This window comes from Zingiber officinale, chromosome 11B (genome assembly GCF_018446385.1).
Source record: "Zingiber officinale cultivar Zhangliang chromosome 11B, Zo_v1.1, whole genome shotgun sequence".
Taxonomy (NCBI): domain Eukaryota; kingdom Viridiplantae; phylum Streptophyta; class Magnoliopsida; order Zingiberales; family Zingiberaceae; genus Zingiber; species Zingiber officinale.
In genome coordinates, this window is record NC_056007.1 from 29,375,129 (window position 1) to 29,399,627 (window position 24,499).

The 24,499-nt window shown below is 36.4% G+C and overlaps 1 protein-coding gene across 1 annotated transcript in view; it reads right to left on the reverse strand.

Moving 5' to 3' along the window:
• The window catches only part of LOC122034287, a 107,408-nt gene that overhangs the window by 38,124 nt on the left and 44,785 nt on the right, over positions 1-24,499 (reverse strand). Inside the window, exons 8-13 of the mRNA XM_042593469.1 lie at positions 20,881-20,950; positions 20,177-20,239; positions 7,174-7,245; positions 6,975-7,076; positions 6,434-6,508; positions 5,883-6,005 (exon numbers count right to left, since the gene is read on the reverse strand). Coding sequence (XP_042449403.1) covers positions 5,883-6,005; positions 6,434-6,508; positions 6,975-7,076; positions 7,174-7,245; positions 20,177-20,239; positions 20,881-20,950 — 505 coding nt within the window. The remainder of the gene's footprint in view (positions 1-5,882; positions 6,006-6,433; positions 6,509-6,974; positions 7,077-7,173; positions 7,246-20,176; positions 20,240-20,880; positions 20,951-24,499) is intronic.

Below are 24,499 nucleotides of genomic sequence, written 5' to 3' on the forward strand. Positions count from 1 at the left end.
GCTCGAATCATATAGGCTTGCTTGGAAAAATCAAAATATTCCTACACTTGCACCCATTTGCATTTGTAAGTACTACGTTTGAAGAAAAAAATAATTGAATAAGAGATATAAAAAAAAATTGCAAGTGGAACCTAGCAATTACTCCTTTAAGACCGAGTTAGGTTACTGGAAAATAAATGCTAAGTGTTCCTTGATATCGAACACGCCTTTGAGACTAGGGTGGATTGGGAGGGATTAACCAAGCATGTGGCAGGTAAGTGTCTATCGCTGGGAAAAGAGGAACACAGTTAGATGACGACTTGACTAGGCTTAGGGAATGATACTTGAAAAAACTTTAGGCCACTCATCGTACAATGCACAAGAAGTTATGCTTAGACCATATACTTAAGTTACTTTATGATCATGCTCACCAATGAAGCTAGTCGATAAGGTCAGATGGTTTCACTAGGGATTATTAGGCATTATACGAACACATGTGTCTAGATTGCAATGTTTTGCTTGAGAACAAACAAAGGTTTAAGTCTGAGGATATGATGTGCGTAGTTTGTATATACTTTTATCCATATTTTAGCACACATCTACTTACATTTGTTGATTACATTCTATGCTGTTGCACTCTATTTTATCATTATTTCAGCATTATTACTGCCTTTGTCGGAGATCTGCTTTTTGTTGTATTCTAATTGGCAGGTTGTGATTCAAAGAAGATATTGTTGGTGCAGTCGACCTCTAGGATTTCAATATTTGACAATATACCTAAGTCTGGTCAATTTGACCAAGGGTTAATCAAAACAAGACTTAGTGTTTGGAAGAGAGAAGTTTAGTCAGGACTAGATTACTAGCAAAGGTAAGTCCTATCCAAAAGATAGGCAGGTGAGAAGTCCTGGTGAGTGAAGTCAGGCTCTAGTAAGTGAAGCTAGGTAGTGAAAGTCATAGTGAGTGAAGCTGGACTCTGGTGAGTGAAGCTAGGTGGTGGAAGTCCTGGTGAGTGAAGTCGGGCCCTAGTGAGTGAAGCTAGGTGGAGGAAGTCTGGTGAGTGAAGTCGGACCCTGGTAAGTGAAGCTAGGTGGTGGAAGTCCTGCTAAGTGAAGTCGGACCCTAGTAAGTGAAGTTAGGTGGAGGAAGTCCAAGTGAGTGAAGCTAGGCAACCCTAGGAGGAGATAACTCTAGGTTATATGTGGCCAACTGGTTTCCGGTCGACCGCGCGCGGTCGACTAAACCAGCGAATCTTGAATTCTATTAATATTGTTTTACTTTACTATTTTATCTATTGTACTAACTTAGTGTTGCAGGGAAGTCTAGCTAGGTCAACGAGCCGACCGGATAGGTGGCACGAACTCCAGATTGGTCGACGGCTGAATGTATGGCAAAAGGTAAGTGAAGGTAAGTCACTGGAGGAGAGTGACTGTGAGGACGCGTCTCAGTTGAGGAACAGTAGCTGTCAGTCCAGTTTAGGTCCATTTGGGATCCCTAGACTGAGACCTTGACTAGTTCTGGTCCTGGGAGGATAGGAACTAATTACTCTATTTTTATATTGTGCTAACACTTGTCTTGCAGGGTATTTTGGATTAACACATTTGTTGCAGGGCAAGAAAGCAAGCAAAGAAGCAAAGTTGCCTTCAGGTGAACAGTACCTGAAGGCGCCTTCCATAGCTATGGAAGATGTCTCGGTACTGTTCATAGAAGGCACCTTCTAATTATGGAAGGCGCCTTTCACTGGATGAAATTTGACCGAAGTCAAGGATAAACACCGATCACTTCGGGATTGATTTTGCCTCATTGGAGGCGCCTTCCATGCGTATGGTGGTGGGATCTAGCGCGCCAAAGACGCGGAAACGCAGCGGAAAAATTACTAGATCCTCTTATCCAGCAGATCCATGCGAAGGGAAGAAACATTTTCTATTCATAATCTATACTAAGCTACATGATAGGATTATACCTTTGTTGCGTGCCCTTCGCAATCCCGACAGTAACCTTTCTTCGATGCAGATCTCAGCGCGTTCAAGCGTCAGCGCCTCTACAGTATCCACACGAACAAGCCTTGTCTTTGCTTGTCTCACAAACAAAACAAGATGGAGAAGAAATCACAAGGTTGTGCTAGCAACCACAATGGTGATTTCGGCCAAGAGGAGGAAGAAGGAAGAAGAAGAATGCTAAGGGTCTCTTCACATTCACCTCTAATGAAAATCACTTCCAAAATGATTTATATAACCATCCCATGGTATACCAAGAGTCTCCACCCTTTCATCTTCTAATCCAATGGCTCAAAATCAATCATTCAATCCAATGGTTGAATTTTGACCATTCAACTTCATTTGTGAACTCAAGTTCACCCAATGAGTCTAACCCATTGATTCCCATGCAATTGAACTCAATCCAACAATTGGATCCCTTTGAGTCTAACTCAATGAGTCAAATTCGGATTACACTTAATCCATTGATTCATCACATGAACGCATCTCCATATCAACTTGTTTGTGTGACCCTATAAGCTCTCGTAACGTTAGCAATGTACCCAAATCAACATTTGTGATACATAAATAATGAGTGGCATCCAGCAAGGCATCATTGCTACCCAAGTGACGAGAAAGTCGAGATCCAACCTAACCTGTCCGTGGCTATCATCATGTATGACTTGGTCCCTCTATCCTTGATATCTTGATTGATCAATGAGGCATAAACCGTGTCATCCTTTTATCAATCTTTGTGTTTCTTGATCTCCAAGTAGACACACTTATCAAATAAGCTCAATATCTCATATTGACTCATTTACGCATGGTCATGCTTTCTTGTGTCCTACTAATCAAGGGACCCAGAGATATCGCTTCCGTCATATGGAAGGGATAGATCCCATCTACATCACTCACATCCCTCCGCATAATTCATTGCATACCTAGTGATCGACTTTATAGTCCACCCTGTTACGGGTGACGTTTGACGATACCAAAGTATACAACTCCTTATGTAGGGAACCGTAGTGACTTCAGGTCTAAGGACTATTCATACCAATAGTCACATGAGAATATTTATGACACTCATACGACGATCCATGAAACATTCTCATGGCGGGTCATTTAGTATATATTCTCTAATATATACTCATGTGTCAACCTGATATCTCATATCCATGACTTGTGAGATCAAGTCATCCGTTGACCTACATGTTAGTCTCAACGCATTAATATTGTCCTTGTATATTAATGTTCGACTAGGAATAATTAAGAGTAGTGTTCTCTACAATATCTCACTATCAATTCAACCAATTGATATACTGTAGATAAGAACCTACTACCCAAGGACATTATCATATTTATTCAATTGGCACTAAACTGAAATAAATATAATAACCACATTTTGCCTTTTATTAATAATGATATATGATACAATATGAGCCCTTTACAATCATCTCATAATTGGTACTAGGGCTAATACTAACATATGGAATGTGCCTTCCAAGCCTTTTATAAGGCAGTTTCGAGGAGGCATTGGATCATCAAGTACATTCGAGCTACTATGCGTACATTTGAGCTTACAATTGCTTTCGATTCTTGCTGTGACTCTGTTGCGAAGCTGCTGAGCCCGACGACTGCTCCAAAGAGTTCCGATCGCGTCCGGTAGACAGACATCAACTCAAAGTGCTTTATTCTTTGATCCCTAAAAGTATTGTTATTATTTTTTTATTGTACTTAACTATTATAAAAGGCAAGCGCAGTGTGTTGCACTTGGCTTTATTTCTATTGTACTCGATTCTCTCTTCCGGGCGTACCGGAAGAGATTTTTAGTGGATTGTCCATCGATAGGTCCGCGAGACCTAGGCCTTAGAGTAGGAGTCGCCGAAGGCTCCGAATCAAGTAAAAACCGCTCGTGTTTTTCTAGTGTTTGAATTCTTACTTTCCGCTACGTACTTTACTTTTAACTTTTAAAAGAAAACAAGTTTTTTAAAACCACGTGATTCACCCCCCCCCCCCCCCCCCCCTCCTCACCTGCATCACAATCCAACAGATATGTGACAAAACACACCTCGGAGCTTCACCAAGAAGAGGTAAAGGCTGGTCGTGCCTCTTAGCACAGTCGTGCCTCCCCAAAAGCAGAAGCCAAGCCATGGTCGTGCCCCTTAACACGGTCGTGTCTCTTGCATCCGAGAGTGATGTATCGTCCAGAGCCCAAAAGGGGCAAGGTCGTGTGGATCTACACGACTGTACCTCCCATGCTGTGAAGAAGATTTGACATGGTCGTGCCCCATGGCACGGTCGTGTCTCTCAACGGACAAAGAAGCAGCCCCGACAGAAGCCAGTAGGTTGGTGGCCGTGTGGAGTTACACGACTGTGCCTCCTCTGGCCTGAAGAACAAGGACACGACCGTGCCCAGGGGCACGACCGTACCTTCTCTTCCTAGGATTTCAAGATAAGGTTGTGTCTAGGGGCACGACTATGGTTCTACAGATCTAAACTCCCAAGACTCGACTGTGCCAAGTTGGCACGGTCGGCCCGTGTCTCACGCGGTCGTGCCTCGCCTATAAATTGAGGAGTTCTTCTACCTTCGAGGGGAGGAGAGTTTCCCCTTGGGGAGACTCAAGGGTCAAGATCCACACTTCATCTAGGCCACATCAATGATCCGAGGCCATTTCTGGCGTCTCCATCTTCTCCGGACACAAGGATTGTATCCAAAGATCCGACATCACACTTGGATTAGCTTTCCGTCTCTGTTCTCTCTTGAATTGCTTATGAAGTTTATAATCTTAATGTCTTTAGATTCAATTGGCCTTGTCATGGAGTAGATCCACTTGTTCTAGGATTAAGGGAGTAATTGTAGTGTGAGATTGATGTGAACTCTATGGATTTGCCAATTTTCCTTCTAATGACATGTTTATACCTTGTATCCATTTGATTAAATGTGTGTGTGATGTGTTTGTACCTGATTTCCATGTTTAATTGATTGGATATATAGATTGCTCACCCTGTAGAGGGGATGCCCTAGATAGTATGGCTGGGGTTCCCGTGATAGGGGGTATCCCTTAACCGGACTTTCAAGGGCATCATCATTAAAAGAAGGGGTAATTCTCTACACGAAAGATCCTAATTAGGCTTAATGAGTTATTCCTTATTCTATGTTAATAGGTGTATTGTATTATCTAAGGATCGTATGACCGAGCAATCCTATGTGACAAAGGGCAATCCTTTAACTAGACATCCTAGTTCATCTCTACTACCTAGAGACATCAGGTAATTAAGGGAGCAACACTTTGACACGATCGTCGTGGGGGAGTGTCGGGATTTAGTTAGACTTCCTACATAGCATAAAGATAGAGGATAGGAGATGAGCAATTCATAACATATTAATTAACATTACAATGAAACCAAACCCCTAGAACACTCACCTTGACCTGTTTTCCTCAAAACCCTTTTATTTTCTTAACTTTAGCTCGTAAGACTTCACCAAGATTTTGATCGTTTAGCTAGCTAGCTGTGTGAACCCACTAATGCTCATCAATCCCTGCGGGATCGATATTTTATTACTGACGACGTAACCGTACACTTACGGTAACGTAATAAGTAGTATCAAGTTTTGATAATTTATCAGAATGATACATTTCAACTATATTGCCTAGCATGGTACAAGATTTCAAATTGTATCCTTATTATTTATTTACTTACTTATCATATAGCATAATTACTGAACGAGTTGTTCACTCATGTTTTTTTCAAAATAAAAACATAATGAAAATGATTATTCATACATGACCAATAGAAAGTTGTTTTTTTGTATTCATGTTACTCTAACCAAAACCATGATACAAATATTATAAAACAGATATTTTTTAGACATTATAGAAAACAGATTCAAAGGAAAAATAGTTATTCCTGGTAAGGTTTTGAACTCACTTCAATTGGATCAACATTGAATCTTTGTTTGTTCATTTTAACCTTGTTATCCACATCTGTGCCAAAACCTACCAAATCGCTCTCACTCAATATGTCTTGATAGCTCAAAAGGGTTTGAACTGCCTGCACAAATAAAAAATATCAAAGAGTGAATCAAGCTATGTCAATAAAAAGAGATTAACATGGCACAAGGACTCCCTATTTTAAGGCCTAGGTCAAGAAAAAAAAATCCATTTTTGCTTATCATCATGAAATACCCTTCCTAGACAAATAGATGACCAAACTTAGATTACAGCCATTTAACACAATCATCATGTACACAACACAAGAACTTTAAATTATAAAAGTGCAACCTATTACTATTTTTTAATGATGATTTCACTCAATCTTAATTTATGATTACTTTCTTAGTTTCAAAACATTGTAAACTAAGAACATACGTTTATCACCGTTGGTACCAGGAAGATCCACATGAATAATTTTATCATAAAACAAGCATACAATTAGTTATCTAGACTGCACAAAATAATGACAGTGGCTTAGAGACAAACTTGATCAGACTTTCCAGCAGCCAGAAATGAGTTTGTGAGCCCACGAAGTACTTCAAAGTCAACAATACCAGAGGCCTGTCAGAGAACTTTAGAATATTAAGGAGAAAAGCCAAATAAATAAAGAATAGCTCTTAGCAAACTTTTAATGTGGCAAGAAAAGCAATTCATAACTATGGGAGCATATAGGAATTTTCGGTGCATTGTTCATTCTAGTGACACAAAGTAGTAATAATAGAAAGCAGATCAGTATACGAGGTCCCCCTCAGTGTGATTGTGAATGTGATAAGAATCAAGTTACAGCAAACAAAGAAGTCTTTTCAAAATCTGAGATTGGTAAAGTTACAAACGCCAATTTATGGTAAAACCAAGATTCACCCTCAGGTGATTAGCATGTCGTCATAAAGAACATAGTTTTCTTTTCTATGTTTAACATAATTGACTACAAATGAAAAAGAGAATGTGTAACAAAACTGACCCAGGAATAATTACTACAACAATATAACGCCATAGTAATTAGAGAAAGCATATAGCTTGTACTAACTGATAAAGAATTGTGGTAAGCAGAAACACTTCCATCATAATCCTTAAGCTCAAACTTAATATCTCCCAGTAAACGAAATGCATCAGCATTGTTGGGCCTTTCCTGAACAGTAAAGACAATGCTCTTAAATTGGTAAAAATTTCACACCTCTTACTAAATTATTCATGGCACTGAAAGCATAATAATAACAGATATGTACCTTCGTCATTTTCTCAAGAAGAGAAGATGCTTGTTGGTATTCTCCTAAATCTTTCATAGTAACTATAGCTCCCTGTCAAATCCTTTCTAGTTGGCATGAATGTATAGAAAATAAAAAGGTGAAACATAAAGTTGCAACATCTTGACTAGAACAATTGTTCAATGAAATCTAAACATTTTGAGTTCTAGGAAAAAATTAGTAGTCATTTGTTCTTTATTGGATATTAAAAAGGCACTAAATTTGAATAACTATATGAAGTCTGTTATACGTGTTTTGACTTAAACCCAACCCGACAACCTAAAACCTGCTAACCTGAGTTACTAAAAACCTAAATCCTGACTAATGCAGCTACACCACCCACACAAACTAGGTCTTCGTGACCGTGTCATCTCTGAGAGATCTGGACTCATCTCCCTTACACGAGATCAGATCACGATAAACTCCCATCAAAGAATCTAGACAACTGCAAACCCTATCATCACACCTTGATCACATTTTTGCCATTCGAATTAGGCAGTGGTGAGGGACTCCTTTATCTTTCATAGAGATTGAATCGTCCACCAAACCCCCTCATATAGATTGCAGCCTCCTCTTTACAACACTCTTCATCCTCAAGTGCAACAAGGATCCCTCTATCTTTCCCTTGTGCATGCACAATGACAAGCCTCCTCTAATTTGACCCTCTTCCTTGTTGTTAGTTTGTTTGAGGATTTTTTTCCCCTCTATCAACTTATAATTCATTGAAGGGGAGTCTAGGTGCAATAGTAAAATTGCTGCCGTGTGACCGAGAGGTCACGGGTTCGAGTCATGAAAATAACCTCTTATAAAGCAGGATAAGGCTATGTGTAATAGACCCTTCCCCCACATTTGTGGGAGCTTCGTGTACCAAGCTGCTCTTTTTTATCAACCTATAATTCATTGTGTCTTCGCGAGTCATGGTCAAGCAAGTCATGTGGGAGTGGGTAATGACACATTGGGCAACAACTTGATACGTTAGCCTAGGACTGAGAATTAGTGTCTCTATTTTGAGTTCTTCTTAGGATTCTTATTCCATGGTCAAAGGCAGTGATTAGAGAAGGAGTTTTTGATGAATTTTACTGCCTCCTTGGAAGGTAGTTGCCATACACAAGAGGAAGAGGAAGGATCTTCTCCTTGAAGGATGATCCTATTGATAGGGGTACACATAGTAGGATGTTTTCATTGTAATTTTTGTATCTCAAGTTTATTATAAATAAGGGTAACTGGGATAGGGAAGAAAGCCCAATGTTCTTTCACAATCAAAGCAAATTCTAGTCCACTCTCGAACCCCTATTTACCACTCTAAACCTTAACAATCTCTCTCCTACACAATCATATTGAAGGACTGCTAACCCTAGCCTCCTCTCCCTCGTCTCTCGGGTCTAATCGTGCAGTTGAACAGATGTTATTTACAGCTAGTTATGACAATCTTTCTCTCCAAATCAATCCAATTAAAGTAGATGGAACAAACTACCTTGCTAGTCACAATCATGCTAGCTATTCATTTAGGCTAGAAGATTGCAAGGCTACATCAATAATGGGAAAAGGAAAGCAGATATTATGATTTTGGACTTAGCAAATGGGAGCTTGAGAATCCTCTCATCATGTTGTGGTTGATCAACAAAATGAAAGCTGTCGGGTTACTTCTCCTACATAGAGCTCAGAAGATTTGGGAAGCTCTCAATCAGGAAATGATTCCTAGATATAGGAGCTGAGGAAAATGGTTCATGAAACCAAACAAGGTGAGATGATTGCCTAATATTTTTCTGAATTTAGTGGCATGTAGCAAGAACTTGATTAGGATTTTCAAGCATCTCGCATGGCCAATGTAGCAAAGTTTCATAAATTAATTGAAAGGGAACATGAGTGTGATTTCCTTACAGCAAGCATATAGCTATATGTAGCATGAAGATAAATATTATGCTATGGTGTCATTTATCTATACTAACTGATCGAGGATGCTTGTTGACCTCTACCATCATCATAAAACCTAATGCAGCTGAACTGAACAAGATAACAGAGAGTGTGATTATTGTGGGAAGCCAATACATACCAAGGACATGCTTGAAACTTCATGGTCATTTAACATGTGGTCGACAACAACAAGAACAAAAACCAAGTCTTTATCCCGCTAAATAGGGTCGGCAATATAAATCCTTCTACGCAGCTCGATCTCCTACTTATCATCTATATTAAAATAAATTTTTATTATATTTTATTGTTGCTAACCAAGTCTTCTTTGGTCTTTCTTCTTCTATTAATGTGTATATTTATCAAGACTTTACATTGCCTAACTGGATACTTATTGGATACCTAAGTATGTGTTAGTACCATCTAAAACGCATCTCTCGATGTGTTTTTTTCAATAAACGCAATTCTGACTTTCTTTCTAATGTTCTTATTTCATATCATGTTCATCCTCATATGTTCACACATCCACCTTAACATCCTCATCTCTATGACTCTCATTTTTTGCTGGTGTGCTTGCTTTATATCCAACATTTAGTTTCATATAATCCAGTCTAACTACCTTTTTGTAAAATTTCTCTTTAAGATTTAGAGGTACCTTACAATTAGAAAGAACACTTAATGTCCTCTTTCATGCCAACCATCCCACTTATATTTTCTATAAAACATGTCTATCAGCCCGCCATCCTTTTACAAAAACAATCCTACATACTTAAAACTCTCAAGTAACTCGTCATCTCTTAACTTAATAATTGTCTTGCTACATCTATACTACTCAACTTAGTTATGTACTCTGTATTTACTTTAATAAGTCTAAAACCTTTTACTACCAATATTGTCCGCCAAGATTCAAGTTTGCATTTACTACTTCACGTTATTCATTGACCAAAATAATGTCATCTACAAAGTACATATACTATGGTAACGTATCTTGGATGTGTCCAGTGAGTTCATCTATGACTAGCGCAAAAAGTTATGGACTTAGAACTAATTTTTATGTAACTCTTTCTTTATAGGAAAAACTTTAATTAATCCACCCCGAGTCTTCATTCTTATTATTACATTCTTATACATATCCTTAAGTGTTTCAATATATATTATGCTAACATCTTTTCTTTGATAGAATTCTCCATATAATTTTCCTCAGGACTATATCATTCATTTTTTAAAGGCCAATGAATACAATATGTAAGTATTGCTTATTTTTCTATACTTTTTAATGAGTTGTCAAAGAAGATGTATAGCTTTTATTGTCGATCTTTCAAGCATGACTCCAAATTGATTTTCAATCATCTTGGTTTCCTTCCTTAATCTCTTTTTTATCACTCGACAAAAGTTTCATAGTAAAATTCATTAACTTAATGCCCATATAATTCGCAAAATATTGTATGTCTTCTTTGTTTTTATATAGAGGACTAGAGTAAAGTATTTTCTTCATTTTTAATATCAGGTTGAATAATTTTATAAGTCATTCAATACTCTACTTCCTACTTCCATATCTCCATTGAAATATTATATGATCCAACTGCTTTCGCTTTTTTAGCTCATTTAATGTCTATTCTACTTGTGAATTTGAATTCTCAGATAAAAATTTAATTTTTTATACTCACCTACTTGAATTTTAAGTTAAAGTGGTTACATAAATCTTCATTAAAAAATTAATAAAAATATATCGCCCATGCTTCTTTATTTCCTCATCCTTCATTAGTACCCTATTAGAGTCATCTTTAATGCATTTTATTTAAATAAGATCCCTTATTTTCCAATAACCTGCTTTAACTATTTTTAAATGTCTTTTCCTCCTTCTTTTATATCAAAATATCGATACAAGTATTCAAAAGATTCATTCTTTGCTTCACGCATAGCTTGCTTGGACTCTTTCTTAGCTATTGCATACTTTTTAAAATTTTCTTCGTTCTTACATGTGTATAGTAACTTATAAGATTTTTAATTTTTTTTTTTTTCCATTTTCTCCTATACCTCCTCATTCCACCACCGAGATTCATTATTTAGTAGTGTTTATCCTCTTGACTCATCGAATAAACTCAAGGCCACCATTTTCAAATTTGATGTCACCTTAATCTAATGTTGTACTTGATTTGTAAAGTATTTCTCTTAATACTTTGCTCTTATCCTCTCCTTAAAGATACTTTGTTTACTATCTTTTAATTTCCACTACTAAATCCTAGGAGTCATGCACATTTGCCTTATACTAATACTCTACCTAAGGCGCATATCTAATACTATTAACCTACGTTGGGCGGTTAAGTTTTGTCCGAGGATGATCTTGTAATCCTAATAAATTTTTTATCCCTCTTTATGACCATAAGAGAGTCAATTTACGACTTATTGTTCCCACTAATAAACGTAACCAAATGTTTTTCTCATTTCTTGAAAATCATATTAGTTATTATAAGTTCATATGCTATTGTGAAATTCAATATAGCTTTTTCTTCTTCATTTCTTAGTCCAAAACCATAACCCTCATGCACTCTATCATATTCACCATTTCTTACTCTTACATGCTCATTTAGGTCTCCTCAACATCTTCTCATTTATGGGAATTTTTTATACTACCGTATCTAGGTCTTCCCAAAATCTATGTTTAGTGTGTTCATCTAATTTTAATTGCGATGCATATATGCTAGCTAATTATATTAATAGTTTCTTTTCTACTTATTATCTTGAGAGTTATAATCCTAATTACTCCTACTACTTTGTCACTTAACACTATCTACCACCATGCCTATTTCATTTCTTGTTTTACTCTTTTCTGTGTAGCATAACTTAAAACCTGAGTGTTCTATCATCTTTGTCTTCTCACCTACTCTTTTAAGCACAAAACATTAATTCTTTGCAGTGAGCAATCCTACATTCATATTTCAAACCTAAGAGAATCGATATTCCTATAATGTTTGTGTTTATCCAACTTAAGATGTGAGAACTCTTGTATATTTAACATTACACCCAAGTTCTCATAAGAATATCTTGCAATGCGTTCCTTCCAGGGAAAGACCTAGGATTAGCATAATATTTTGATGAAACCATACATAACATTTATCTTTGTTTAATGTTGACTAGCAACCTAATAAAATCATCCTCTCCTTTATTTGAGCTTGGGATTGTCCAACACATGCTCGAGGTGGAAAAAAATTTAGTGGTCTACAACCTCAAACTCACATGTTTGCAACTCTTGATAGCGAGCTGTCCAAAGAAATCAATCATTCCAGTGGATTGTTCAATGAGGAACTACAAACTCTTAGGTTCCTTATGGCAAGACTTGAGTCTCCTTTCACCACAACTCCTCATCTTCTCATCTTGTACATTCAGCTGTACCATGTTCACCTTTTAATTTTAGTCATGTTGTCCAAAATATGCATGGAATTTCCTAGGAATTATAGATTTTAGATTCTAGAGCATTTGTTCATATGACTAGTACTCGTAGAAAACTACTGACTTATTCTTCTTGTTTTGACAAAGATTGTTCAAAATGAGATAAAGTTTGTATAGCTGATAGGTCTTAATCTACTATTGTTGAGAAAGGTTCTAGAAACTACACTCCTATTAACTTGCCTCTTGTCTTACATATTCCCTACTTTTCACATAATCTTCTATTTGTTAATGCTCTTCCAAATCATTTAAATTACAAAATTAATTTTTTATTCCCTGCCAATTGTGTTAGGCTCATCATGACCGGTCCCAAGCTCGGATGAGAAAGGATGAGGATGGCGTTAGGTTACTAGCCAACATTGAATTTATAATGAATAGATCCATTAAATTATTATGATAATACTAGGTTGCTCCCCGGAAGGAACACGTTATAGGGTCTGATTATAACGTCTTGGTGAGGACCGCTACATCCCATTAGAACTTAGGTATACTGTTAAATAAGCAAGAGTTAATGTTGCAAAGTCTAACCGTAATAATCTAGTGTTAAATATGTAAAAATTCTCATACCATAGGTTGCATAATATTATAGGAAAACTAATGGTGTAAAATTTGAAACATATAAACGTTCACGGATAAAGCAATGGAGGTAGTAGTTATAATGATTAGGAGAAGAATTAATATTTTGTATATAAGGACAAAATGGATAGGAGAGAAGACAAAGATGATAAAGAACTCGATTTTAAGTTATAGTATACATAAATGAGCAAAACATAAAAAAGAGTAGTTATTATTATAGATAGTTCGTTAAAAAATGAAGTTTTAGGAGTAGTTAGTAAGGGGGATAGGATTATAGCTCTCAAGATAATAGTAACGAAAGAAACTATTAACGTAATTAGAATATATGCCCCTCAAGTAGAATTAGATGAAGAAACCAAATCTAAGTTTGGATAATTTAAATGAGATATTACAAAACATTCTATCAAATGAAATGATTTTATTATAAGGAGATCTAAATGGGTATGTGAGAATGAAAAATGAGGTATATAATAGGGTGCATGGGAATTATGGGCTTGGAACAAGAAATGAAGGGAAAATTATTTTTGATTTTGTGACAGCATATGACCTTATACTATCTAATATGTTTTTTCTGAAAATATAAGAATACTTGGTCACATTAAAAGTAGGAATAATAAATCGCAAATTGACTTTCTTATAGTTAGGAAGAAAGATAGAAAGACTAGCAAAGATTGCAAGGTTATCCCCGATAAAAACTTAACTACACAACATAGGTTAGTATTGTTGATATATGCCTCAAACATAGCATCATATAAGGAAAATATGCATGACTCTAGAATTAAGTGGTAGAAATTAAAGGATGGGATGTAAAACATATTTAAATAGAGAATAAGAGTATTAGTATTAGGAGAAATATATGGTGACTCAAATACGACATATGCTAAGATGGTATCAAAGTTGAAAATAGTAGCCAAGAATACTCAGTGAGTCAAAGGGACGTGCACCACCAAATAAAGAATCTTGGTGGTGGAATGAGAAAGCATAAGAAAAGTAAAAGAAAAACGAACAGTGGATAAGGTATTATATACTTGTAAGAACGAGGAAAACTTTAAATATATATATATATATATATATATATATATATATAATAACCAAGAAAGAGACTAAAAAAGAAGTGAATAGAAAAGAGAGATGTTAGCGTAGCATATATTGAACTAAATAAAAATATGTATAAGGATGTAACAATAAGAGCGAAGATTTTTGATTGATTAATTGAAGCATTTTCCATAAAGATAGGGTAAGATCAAGGATCAACTCTAAGTCTGTATCCTTTCACACTAATCATGGACAAACTCACTAGACACGTCCAAGACACAATACCATGGTATATGTTATTTGTAGATAATATTATTTTGTTAGATGAAAAACCTGAAGAAGTTAATGCTAAACTTAAATCTTAACATGAAACACTAGAAGCAAAAAAAATTTAGGCTTAGTAGAATAAAGCCAATAAATGAAATTTAAGTTTAGTAATATTAGACGTAATGAGGCAATTGTTAAGATAGGAGATGATAAGTTGTGAGAACTTTAACTATTTAGGTTCGTTTTTGCAAAATAATAGAGGGATTGAGAGAAATATCGTGCATAGAATACAAGTAGCATAGTTGAAATGGAGGAGAGCGTCGGGTATTCTATGTGATTGTAAAGTACTCCTAAAACTTGAAGTTCTACAAAATGACGGCTAAACCTACTATATTATATAGAGTTGAATGTTGGGATACGACTTGAGCATATGAGCAAAAGATAAGAGTTGCAGAGATGAGATTGATAAGGTAGATGTGTAGACATACAAGAATGTGATAGATCGAGTAGTTGCGATAAAGGGGGGGTGAATATCGCTTTTTAAAACTCTTCTTTTCGTATATTAAAAATCAAAGTTAAGCAGCGGAAATTAAACAAAGAGACATGTTCTTTTACTTCGTTCGGAGCCTAGCTCGACTCCTACTCGAAGGCCCGCGGTCCTTGACCGCACCGATGGGCAAATCACTATAACTCTTCTCTCTGAAATGCTCGGAGAGAAGCAGATCGTACAAGTACAAATAGAATAAGATAGTAACAATCCTACTATCTTATTGAAATTAAGTGCAATATGAAAATATACCAACAATTATGTATAGGTTGAAGCTCGGTCGGCACTTCCGGACGGAGTAGATTTGCGGTGTCAAAGACTTGTAGCACAATCCGTACGCAAAGAGAAGGCTTGAAGATGATCAGAAAATTCTATTCTGGTCTCTGTCTTCGAGCCTGCTTTTATAGATGTACTGGAGGTTCGGTCGACCGATCCTACTTGTCGGTCGACCGAACCCGCTCCCTTCCTTCCTGGCTGAAATTCGAAGCTGACTCGATCTTTTGCATTTACTAGTCTTTAATGGTTCGGTCGACCGATCAGGCCTTTCGGTCGACCGAACAGCTTCCTTCCATGTTCGTCGTGATTTTGCCGAGATCATCATTTAATACAGAATAAATGCTGATTGGATCAGTCGACCGATGCCCAGGTTCGGTCGACCGATCAGCCTATTTCCTTTGCTGCTGATCGGTGCTGCGATCTGTCCTGTGCTGTATAGTTCGGTTGACCGATCTTACTGTTCGGTCGACCGATCAAGCTTTGATCGGGCTCGGCTTATGTTCTGGTTCGATCTGAATAAAACTGAACTTTGCTGTTTCGGTCGACTGATCCTCTGGTTCGGTCGACCGATCGTTCAGTCAGTACCTGCAGAACAGTGTTAGGCAAAACATCCTGCAAAACAGAGATTAGTACAGTAATAGTATAATGCAAGAATAATATTAAAAGACAGTAGAACTGTCTTGATCTCAACTTGGAAACCTTCCCGGTTTCTTCAGTTGGATCAGCGACCTAAGGTTGTTCCTTTCGGGAACCCGACCTCACTGTCGCTCCTCCAGTTTGTTTACCTCAACCTACCTGCCAAACTTTGATCCTCCAGATCTAGTTTGGACTTTTCACTCTGCCTTGATCGGCTCCCCAGGACTTTTCCTTTGATCTTCGGTCCTCCAGACCTCTCGATCACACCGCCAAGTATCCGGTCCCCTCGACTCACTTGGACTTGCACCTGGGTTCCACGATCTGCTAAGATTTCTCCTGCCTAGCCTCCAACTAGGTCTTTCCCGGTTGAGTAAACATACTGCATACTCAGTCAACTTGTTAGATTACAACAAGACTTAACTTGAACCTTTGACAACATCAAAACTTAGGTTTGATTCTGGTGCAACTTGCACCAACAGAATGGATAGGATAAAAAATGAAAGCATTAGAGAGAAAGTCGGGTTGAACTTATGGGAGCAGTGTTTACAAGAGTTCACATGTTTTAGCTATTATTTGTATTTAGTTGTCTAGTAGGGATATTTCTATGATTTTTTTATATTTTAAATTTATTATAAATAAGGGTTAATTAGGATAGGGAAGAAAGCTCTATTTTTCTTTCACGAAATTTTCTATGCCTAATTCTACACCCTAAGTTAGAGAAAAGAACAAAGATGCATAGGTGATGAAAATAAAAGAGAGGGTTTAGTGGAGATGTGTAGCTTTAAGAATCCTCACCGATCCTTCTTTATTTTGTATTTGTTGTCGTGATAAGGACATCAATGTTCCCTGGAGTATATATTTGAGGATGTAAACGTGTAAAATGCAGAACAAGTGTCTGTACCCATAGGTAAAAATTTCATTCTATGCCGGGCAGAACTTACTGTTCCGCCCGCACACCGAAACCGGCACCAAACTAGCGGTGCTTTCGTTGCGTCATGCCTCACGCGCCAAGATGAATCGCTCACGCCAGAAGGAAGCACGGCAGAGTCGCCAGACGCTTCCGGTGCCGCCAGAAGCGTCGCAAGGCGCCTGAAGCATCGCGCACGCCAGAGGCATTATGACACGACGTTTCTGACGGCGCCCGAAAGCATCACGGGACACTTCCGGCGCAGCCGGAAGCATCGCCAAACGCCTTCAGCGCCATTAGAGGTGTCAGCAGGGCATCGGGGGTGTGCGGGCGGGCGCACGCATCGCGAGCAGGCACACGCGTCGCGAGCGGGCGCATGCGTCATGGGCGGGCGCACGCGTCACGGGCGGGCGCACGCGTCACGGGCGGGCGTTTGCTCTGTGTAAAATTAATATTTTAAATAAATCAAGCAATTCCTACTTGTTTGTGATATTTCAAAGAGGCTTTCGTAAATCCTAATTAAATTATCTTAATAAAATATAAAAAATATATTTAAAATTTTAAAAAATTAATAAATTTTATTAAATAATATTCTGAATTATTTTTACTATTTTAAAATTCTAAAAAAATAAAAAATTTTATAAAAATTCTAATAAATCAAATTTATATTCTTATATATATATATAATTATTTTGTTTATATTCTTATATATATATATATTTAATTATTTTGTAAGGTAACATATTATGATATTATGACAATATTAAGTTGATTATTTTTAAAGAAAATTATATTTGATTATTTTTATAACAATATTAAGTTGTTTAATAATGAAAACTTATATAAAATTAATATATAATACCGAAACGGTATCGGTATGACATGATACGATACCAAAATAGTATCGTTCCGGTCTAGAACTAAAACCTCGGCATGGGTCGAAATTTTAAATCTTGCCCATTAGTGAAAGAACACCTAATTCGAGAGGATGAGGTCATAGAGTAGCTTATGCCAAAGCAATCTCTTATAGTTGAGAGAGACACTTTCGACTTGACAACCAGAGCAACCCCTAGGGTTATCAAATATTTTAGCCTAATAACAAAATCGGCCAACCCTAAGTTAATATAGGTGACAAATGCTTTTGATTTAGTACAAGGTTCTAATTAAAGAGTTGACATAGAAGTTCAAGATGAACACATTTTTGCCAAAACATTATGGTTCATTCTTGATTATTTTGCTTTTGATTCATGGGAGGTCTCTTATGAATTTTACAAATAGCCTTAATCTTACATATAGACTAGTAGGGGCAATATAATCACATCCTTATCCGAATTATTAAATGAACTACTAGTTTGCTAAGGTTTTCATGTCTTATAGAATTTCTATCAATTTCTCGTTATTTAATTCTTTCACTTTATTTTTGGGGATTATAGTATTTGTTGCCTATTTCAAGATTTTTTTCCACCAATAATAAAATTAAGTATCCATTAATGTTGTATTCAAGTATGTCATACACTTGCATGTCTATGAATGTTGTGCATGATCTGACTGTGTTATTCATAGTTTACAATCTCAAGCTGTTTCGCCCAATACAAACAAAACATTTCGTTCCGCCTATAGACCATCACTAGCACAGGCATGCCTCTGATGCAGGCGTGCCCTAAGGCCCCAGGAAAGAGCCCGGCGATGCATCCGAACACATCGCACGAGCCCAACGATGCCTTCGGACTAGTCGTGTGAGCCCGACAACACGTACGGACTCATCGCGCGAGCCCAACGATGCATCAAGTGCCAACGACGCTTCCGGACGCATCCTACGAGCCCAATGCCGCCTCCAGATGCATCACACAAGCTAAGCGATGACTCTGGACATGTCGCACGAGCCCGAGAGCATTGCGGAACACAAGACAAGAAGGGACAAAAGGTTTTTAGGTTAGGATTAATTAAATTACTTAGGTTAATAATTTCAATCAACTCCTAGCAATATTGAGATAATTTAGATAAATTTAATTAAATTCTAATAAAATTATCTTATTAATTTAATACATATATATTTTCAAAAAAATATTTTATTTTTTATATTTTAAAACTTTAAATATTTAGATTATTTTTTTTATTTTTAATTAATATATTTTATATTTAAAAAATATTGAAATCATATGGACACAATATGGTACCGAAATTGTATCGTTTTGGTCCGAGACCGAAATCTCAAGTCGAGATTTTAAACCATGATATTATTTAAATAATAATAATAATAATAATTAATATGAGAACCAAATAAAACAAAATTATATATGAAATGATACTTTAAATAATCTGATATTGGTATTCCTAATCAATGTTATTATAGTTTTTGATTAGGCAAACTAATTTAATTAATGTAATTAACATTTATTATATTATAATGCTAATAATATTTCTAATGTTCATATATAATGAAATTATAAATTTTAATATTAATTAAATAAGTAATTTAGTTATAATTTATAAACATTTTATATGAATGATGATTTAATGGTTTAAATTTAATAATCTTATCTATTTATCTATCTTTCTTCCATCTATTTCCCTATTATAATTTGTCATTCTTTTGCCTTTTCCAAATAAAAGAATGGATAACATTTGAAAATTATATTTTTACACCTAGTTTATTTATCACATATATATTGTTTTAAGAAGCAAGCTACTTAATGACCGCAAATATCTTATATAGATTAAATATCCATAATTCCTAAACTCTTATTTAGAATAAGGAAATTAAAATATAATTTACAATATGTAAGAGTATGTAATTAGTACTATTAGTTCCATTAAAATGGTTGAAATGATTAATAGGTAGATGTATATAATAATAATATGTTAGAAGACAAGTTTGCTTGGACACGAGTAAATAGGACTTTTATCTTTATAGGACTTTTAATTTTATTAGTTAATGCATTGTATACAATCGATCCTATTAAATAATTTATCACCAAAGTTTGTTTCCTCCCCTCTTTTCTCCAAGCAATTAGATGTTGCGATCTCCTTATTTCTCCGCTAGGCAATACCCCAGCCAAGTTTGACAGCCATTGTCTTGTGTATTGAGTCACAAGTGATGATAGAATTGTCGCACCATTAAGTGAATATTCCATGCAACACAAAGGACAAGAAGGAGGCTCTCTCAGGACATGACAAAGTTTAAATCTCTTAATTGCAATATCACACCACAAACATGAGTTGTTATTAAAACTTAGAACTTGCTCATTTTTAAGATTGTTTCATTTAAACAAAAGTTGTAAGAAAAACATAGCATTCAAAAAAATTATGGATACAAACTAAAAACTAGTTTTTAGTCATTCCCATGAGTTAAGAACATATAGAAGAACCAAATAAATTCTTACTTTGAGAGCTGAAAGATCTTCAGGTGAATTGCTTAGTGTTTCCTTGTATTCCTCAAGCTTGGTCTAATAAGAAATTGCACAAATTAGCCATGCTGGTTAAATAAAATAGGAAAAATTCTAAAAAAAAAGTGTTGATTTGTTTCTTTATGAAAAAAAAAAATTATATTGATATGTTGTGTCCAGAATTTTTTTAAATTTCTTGGAATTCCTTAAATATTTTTTAGAGTATTATTGACCATGAAACATGATATACATTTTTTTGTGTTGTTGTTGCAAATCTTCAATAGTTAGAATAGGCTTGAAATCATCACTTTCTTCTGATCACGATATGATTTTGCATAATAAAACCATTTATTGGTTTGCATTCGAATAGACATTGTTTCTTCTAAAAGATTAATACCATATTTAATACTCCCTTTTAATGGAGATATATCTTCCACATAATAAACAATTTTTACTTCAAAAAATAATGTTATTTCATTAGTATTAAATAAAAAAAACTTAATTTCTAGAATTTTTTTAGATTTTAAGATGACTTGCACATAATGTCAGTTAAGAGGATGTCAATAACAGTATGAAATGTTAGAAGAGAAAGTAAAATAAATGTATGAAATGGCCAAAAAGTTACAATGGTTAAGCCTAACTCAGTTCTCGTAAACATAACACACATGCCAATAGCTTATTAATAGACCAAAAACCTATACCTTAAGAATTGACTTCTCCTCTTCTGCAAGTTTTTTCTGAACTGTAGCAGCATCTTCATTCAGGCTAACACTGCATCATCATATATGAATAAGAAGCCTTAAAATATTGTGCATAAAAAGAATTTTAATTTGTAGGCATCTCTTGGTAGGAAGTTAAAGATATGCAAAAAACTAAAGATGGAGAAAGGGTATTAATAGCATGGATTCTGAGAGATAATTGGCTCAGAATTACTATAATTGAAAGTGTGGCAAAAAAACTTGTATAAAACATAAATTCAACAAGAAGAATTAAAAGGACCAAATTCCTAGTGCTTAAATTTACATATAATGTTAAGCCTAAGGGGAAACAAAGACGTACATATCAACATCGAAGAGCATACAGGTAACAACATAAAACAAAACAAAACGAGATAATGAACAACAAAGCACAAAGTTTTAAATATGATTATCAAAAATGAAGAAAAAAATATTCTAATAAAGCTATGGTAAAAGAGATCCATTTTCTTCAACAAAACGACACAAGCACATTCCATGAGAAGTGAATCCACTTCATAGGTTGAAATTTAATTCCATGCCAGTTGGCATAGGCAAAACTCATCATTCTATCAGCTTACCAACACACGGGATGACCTTGAGACGATGACACGGAAACAAGCAATGTCCGTGCAAAGCAAGGGTGATGGGCGACGTTGGCACAAAAGTATGGTGAGATCTACAAAGGCCACAACATGACGATGATGCTAAGGTCACACAAGGATTTTACAATGTCGACAAGGTTGCGTGTTTGCAAGGTCACACAAGGATTCTGCAAGGTCACGCTACATCTTTGAGAACCCTGCACAATGTGTTGGTACGTCTGGCATGACACCAACACCTCGAGGAGTGAGAGGGAAATGTCATCTCAAAATGAGATTTAAAACCTGGTCCACTTTTACAAAAAAATCTGAATTATATCCAAATTCTGACATCTAAGTTTGTTATAAATGTTTGTACTTCAAATTTAGTCCCATTAATAAAAAATAGCTGAGAAGGCACATTAACAAATCATAAAGCATGTAAACATATATAGCATGAACAAAGACACTAGTATAACTATAATCCACCAAAAATCATTACTCTTAGAAAAGGATTCAGTAATATTTTTTTCTTTGAAAACTAAAATTTTCATCAACAAATGATTGTGCATATCAGAAAAAAAAAATGCTACACAGAATAGTATGACTCCATCCAATTTTGCTTGTACAGCACCATTGTATAAGGATAAACAAGACTAAAATATAGAAGTGAGTTATGTCAAAAAAGAAGAAAGAAATAAAAAAGGAATAGCTACCAACTAGAGTGAATACTATGTTTCCTAGAGATTAATCAAAGAAATGACAGGCATCAGAAAAGTGAGTATAGAGCAACAACATTTTTCTTAGAAGCTATGGTCACAGGTTAACCCTCTCCATACCTCACAATGGATGTGCCAACCTTGGATGACCCACAAAGACAGGACCAACAAACCCTATATGTGAGAACGCTTCTAAAATATTGCTATGAATAAAGTGAGAAGCCAGAAAGAAAGAAAGAAAGAAGCGAAGGAAGAATAACTAGATAACAATGCAACATATGATACAAAACAAGAAATTGGATAATTAGCAAAACTATAAGGCCATGTTTTGTTGGACCATTTTCATCCAATTTTAGTTTTCAAAATTTTTTTTAAACAGGAAAAAAAATTGAAAACCTGTTTGGTGTGTGGATTTCTTCGAATCGAGATTCTAAAATAGATGAAATAGTGAAACTTAAAATCAGATGGTAGATGAAATTTTTTTGAAATCTTATATCTATTTTTAGAATCTCAAATTAAAAATGGTAAACTTATGCTAAAAAATATTATGATTATTATATTATTTTCATTAAGCACTATCTATAATCTTTTTAATTTATTTATTGATATTATTATCACAATTATTTTAACAAAATAGTATAATAACAGTATAATATTAATTTATGATAACAAGTACTATACATTATAATAATATCATATAAATATAATGCCTGTTAGAAAAATTATAGGAGTATTTTTGTCTTTTGGTGTATATCTTCTTTTCTATATAAAGGCCTAACTCGTGGTTCCCAAAACACGAGATTTTAGGTTTTGCTTTGTACATAGTATCAGAGCGAAATTAAAACCCTAATTTCTTTACTCCTCTCTCGCGATTTCGAAGTCGCGCGCTACTTCGAACCCGCCGGCCCTAGTTCCCTTCAACGCCGACCCCTCTTCCCAGTTCCCGATCCCACCCATAGAAAGGCTTCCTTAGCAAGTGACGCGGTCTTCCTCCGCGTCACTGCCGCCGCATCTTCCTCCGATCTCTTCGCCGCGGAAGACATTGGAAACGGACGCTTCCTCGTACCCGGACTCCATTGCTCCTCCGGCATCGAGTCGCTCCCCTTCTTCCGCTTCTCCGCGCTGCGCGGAGTCCGCGCCGGCCTCAGGTGCGCTGTCTGTCTCTCCAAGTTCACCGACGCCGAGAAGCTCCGCCTGCTTCCCAAGTGCCGGCACGCCTTCTACCTCGACTGAGTTGATCGGTGGCTGGAATCCCACTCCAGCTGCCCTCTTTGCCGCATCAAGGTCAAAGCAGAGGACGCCGCGCTGATTTCCTCTGCCCTGCCACCAGCAGCCCCTCTCTTCCAGCATAAGCAAGCTCACTAAACGTCACAGGGCAGTCTAATATCAAAGAAAAGGACTCGCTGAAGCTCACTTCGTATATTCCAGCAGCTGGGTTCACAGTTCTATTCATAGCTACATCGGGCGCCCCAAATCCAGATACCTCAATCTTTACCAACCATATCACTGCACCTCTTTCTTCCGAGCAGTTGGATGGTAAAAATTATATCTCTTGGGCATCTCACATTGAGCTTTGGCTTGTTGGACAGGGTTATGAGACACATCTCACTCAAACTGAAGAAGATGTTCAAGTCGCCGATCGTCCTCTGTGGAAGAAGGTTGACGCTCAGTTATGTTGTATTATCTGAGCCATCATCCATTCATCTCTTAGGAATGTCTTCCGTACTCACAAAACCTGCAAAGCTGTTTGGACACAAGCTCAACAACTCTTTACAAACACCTCTCGGCGACTCTATCAAGTTTGTGAAGATCTTATGACCATCATCAGCGCCTATCAGATTAAGGATTCAATGTCAACTTATCTGGGTTCAGTCTCTAGCCTTCTTTGTGACTTCAATGAACTGCTCCCACCTGCGACCGATCCTGTTGAAGAGCTTGAAAATCGGAAGAAATTTTTTATGTCTCTGGCTTTATATGGTCTGCCCACAGATTATTCTCATGTCCGTGACCAGATCCTGGGCAGCCCCACAGAAGCTACCATGGATAATACTTGGGTGACTCTTTTCCGTGTCCCGGCCAAAGTTTTGACAATGCCTTCTTCTGTTCCTGTCGACTCATCAGCTTTGGTCTCTCGACACAAAGGATCTCCACCTCACAAGGGTGGCAAAGGACGTCCTTGGTGTGATCATTGCCACAAACCGGGACACACGATTGATAAATGCTGGAGTCTACATGGTCGTCCTCCTCGTGCTGCTCAGATCGTTCAGAGTTCTGTTGCTTCTTCAG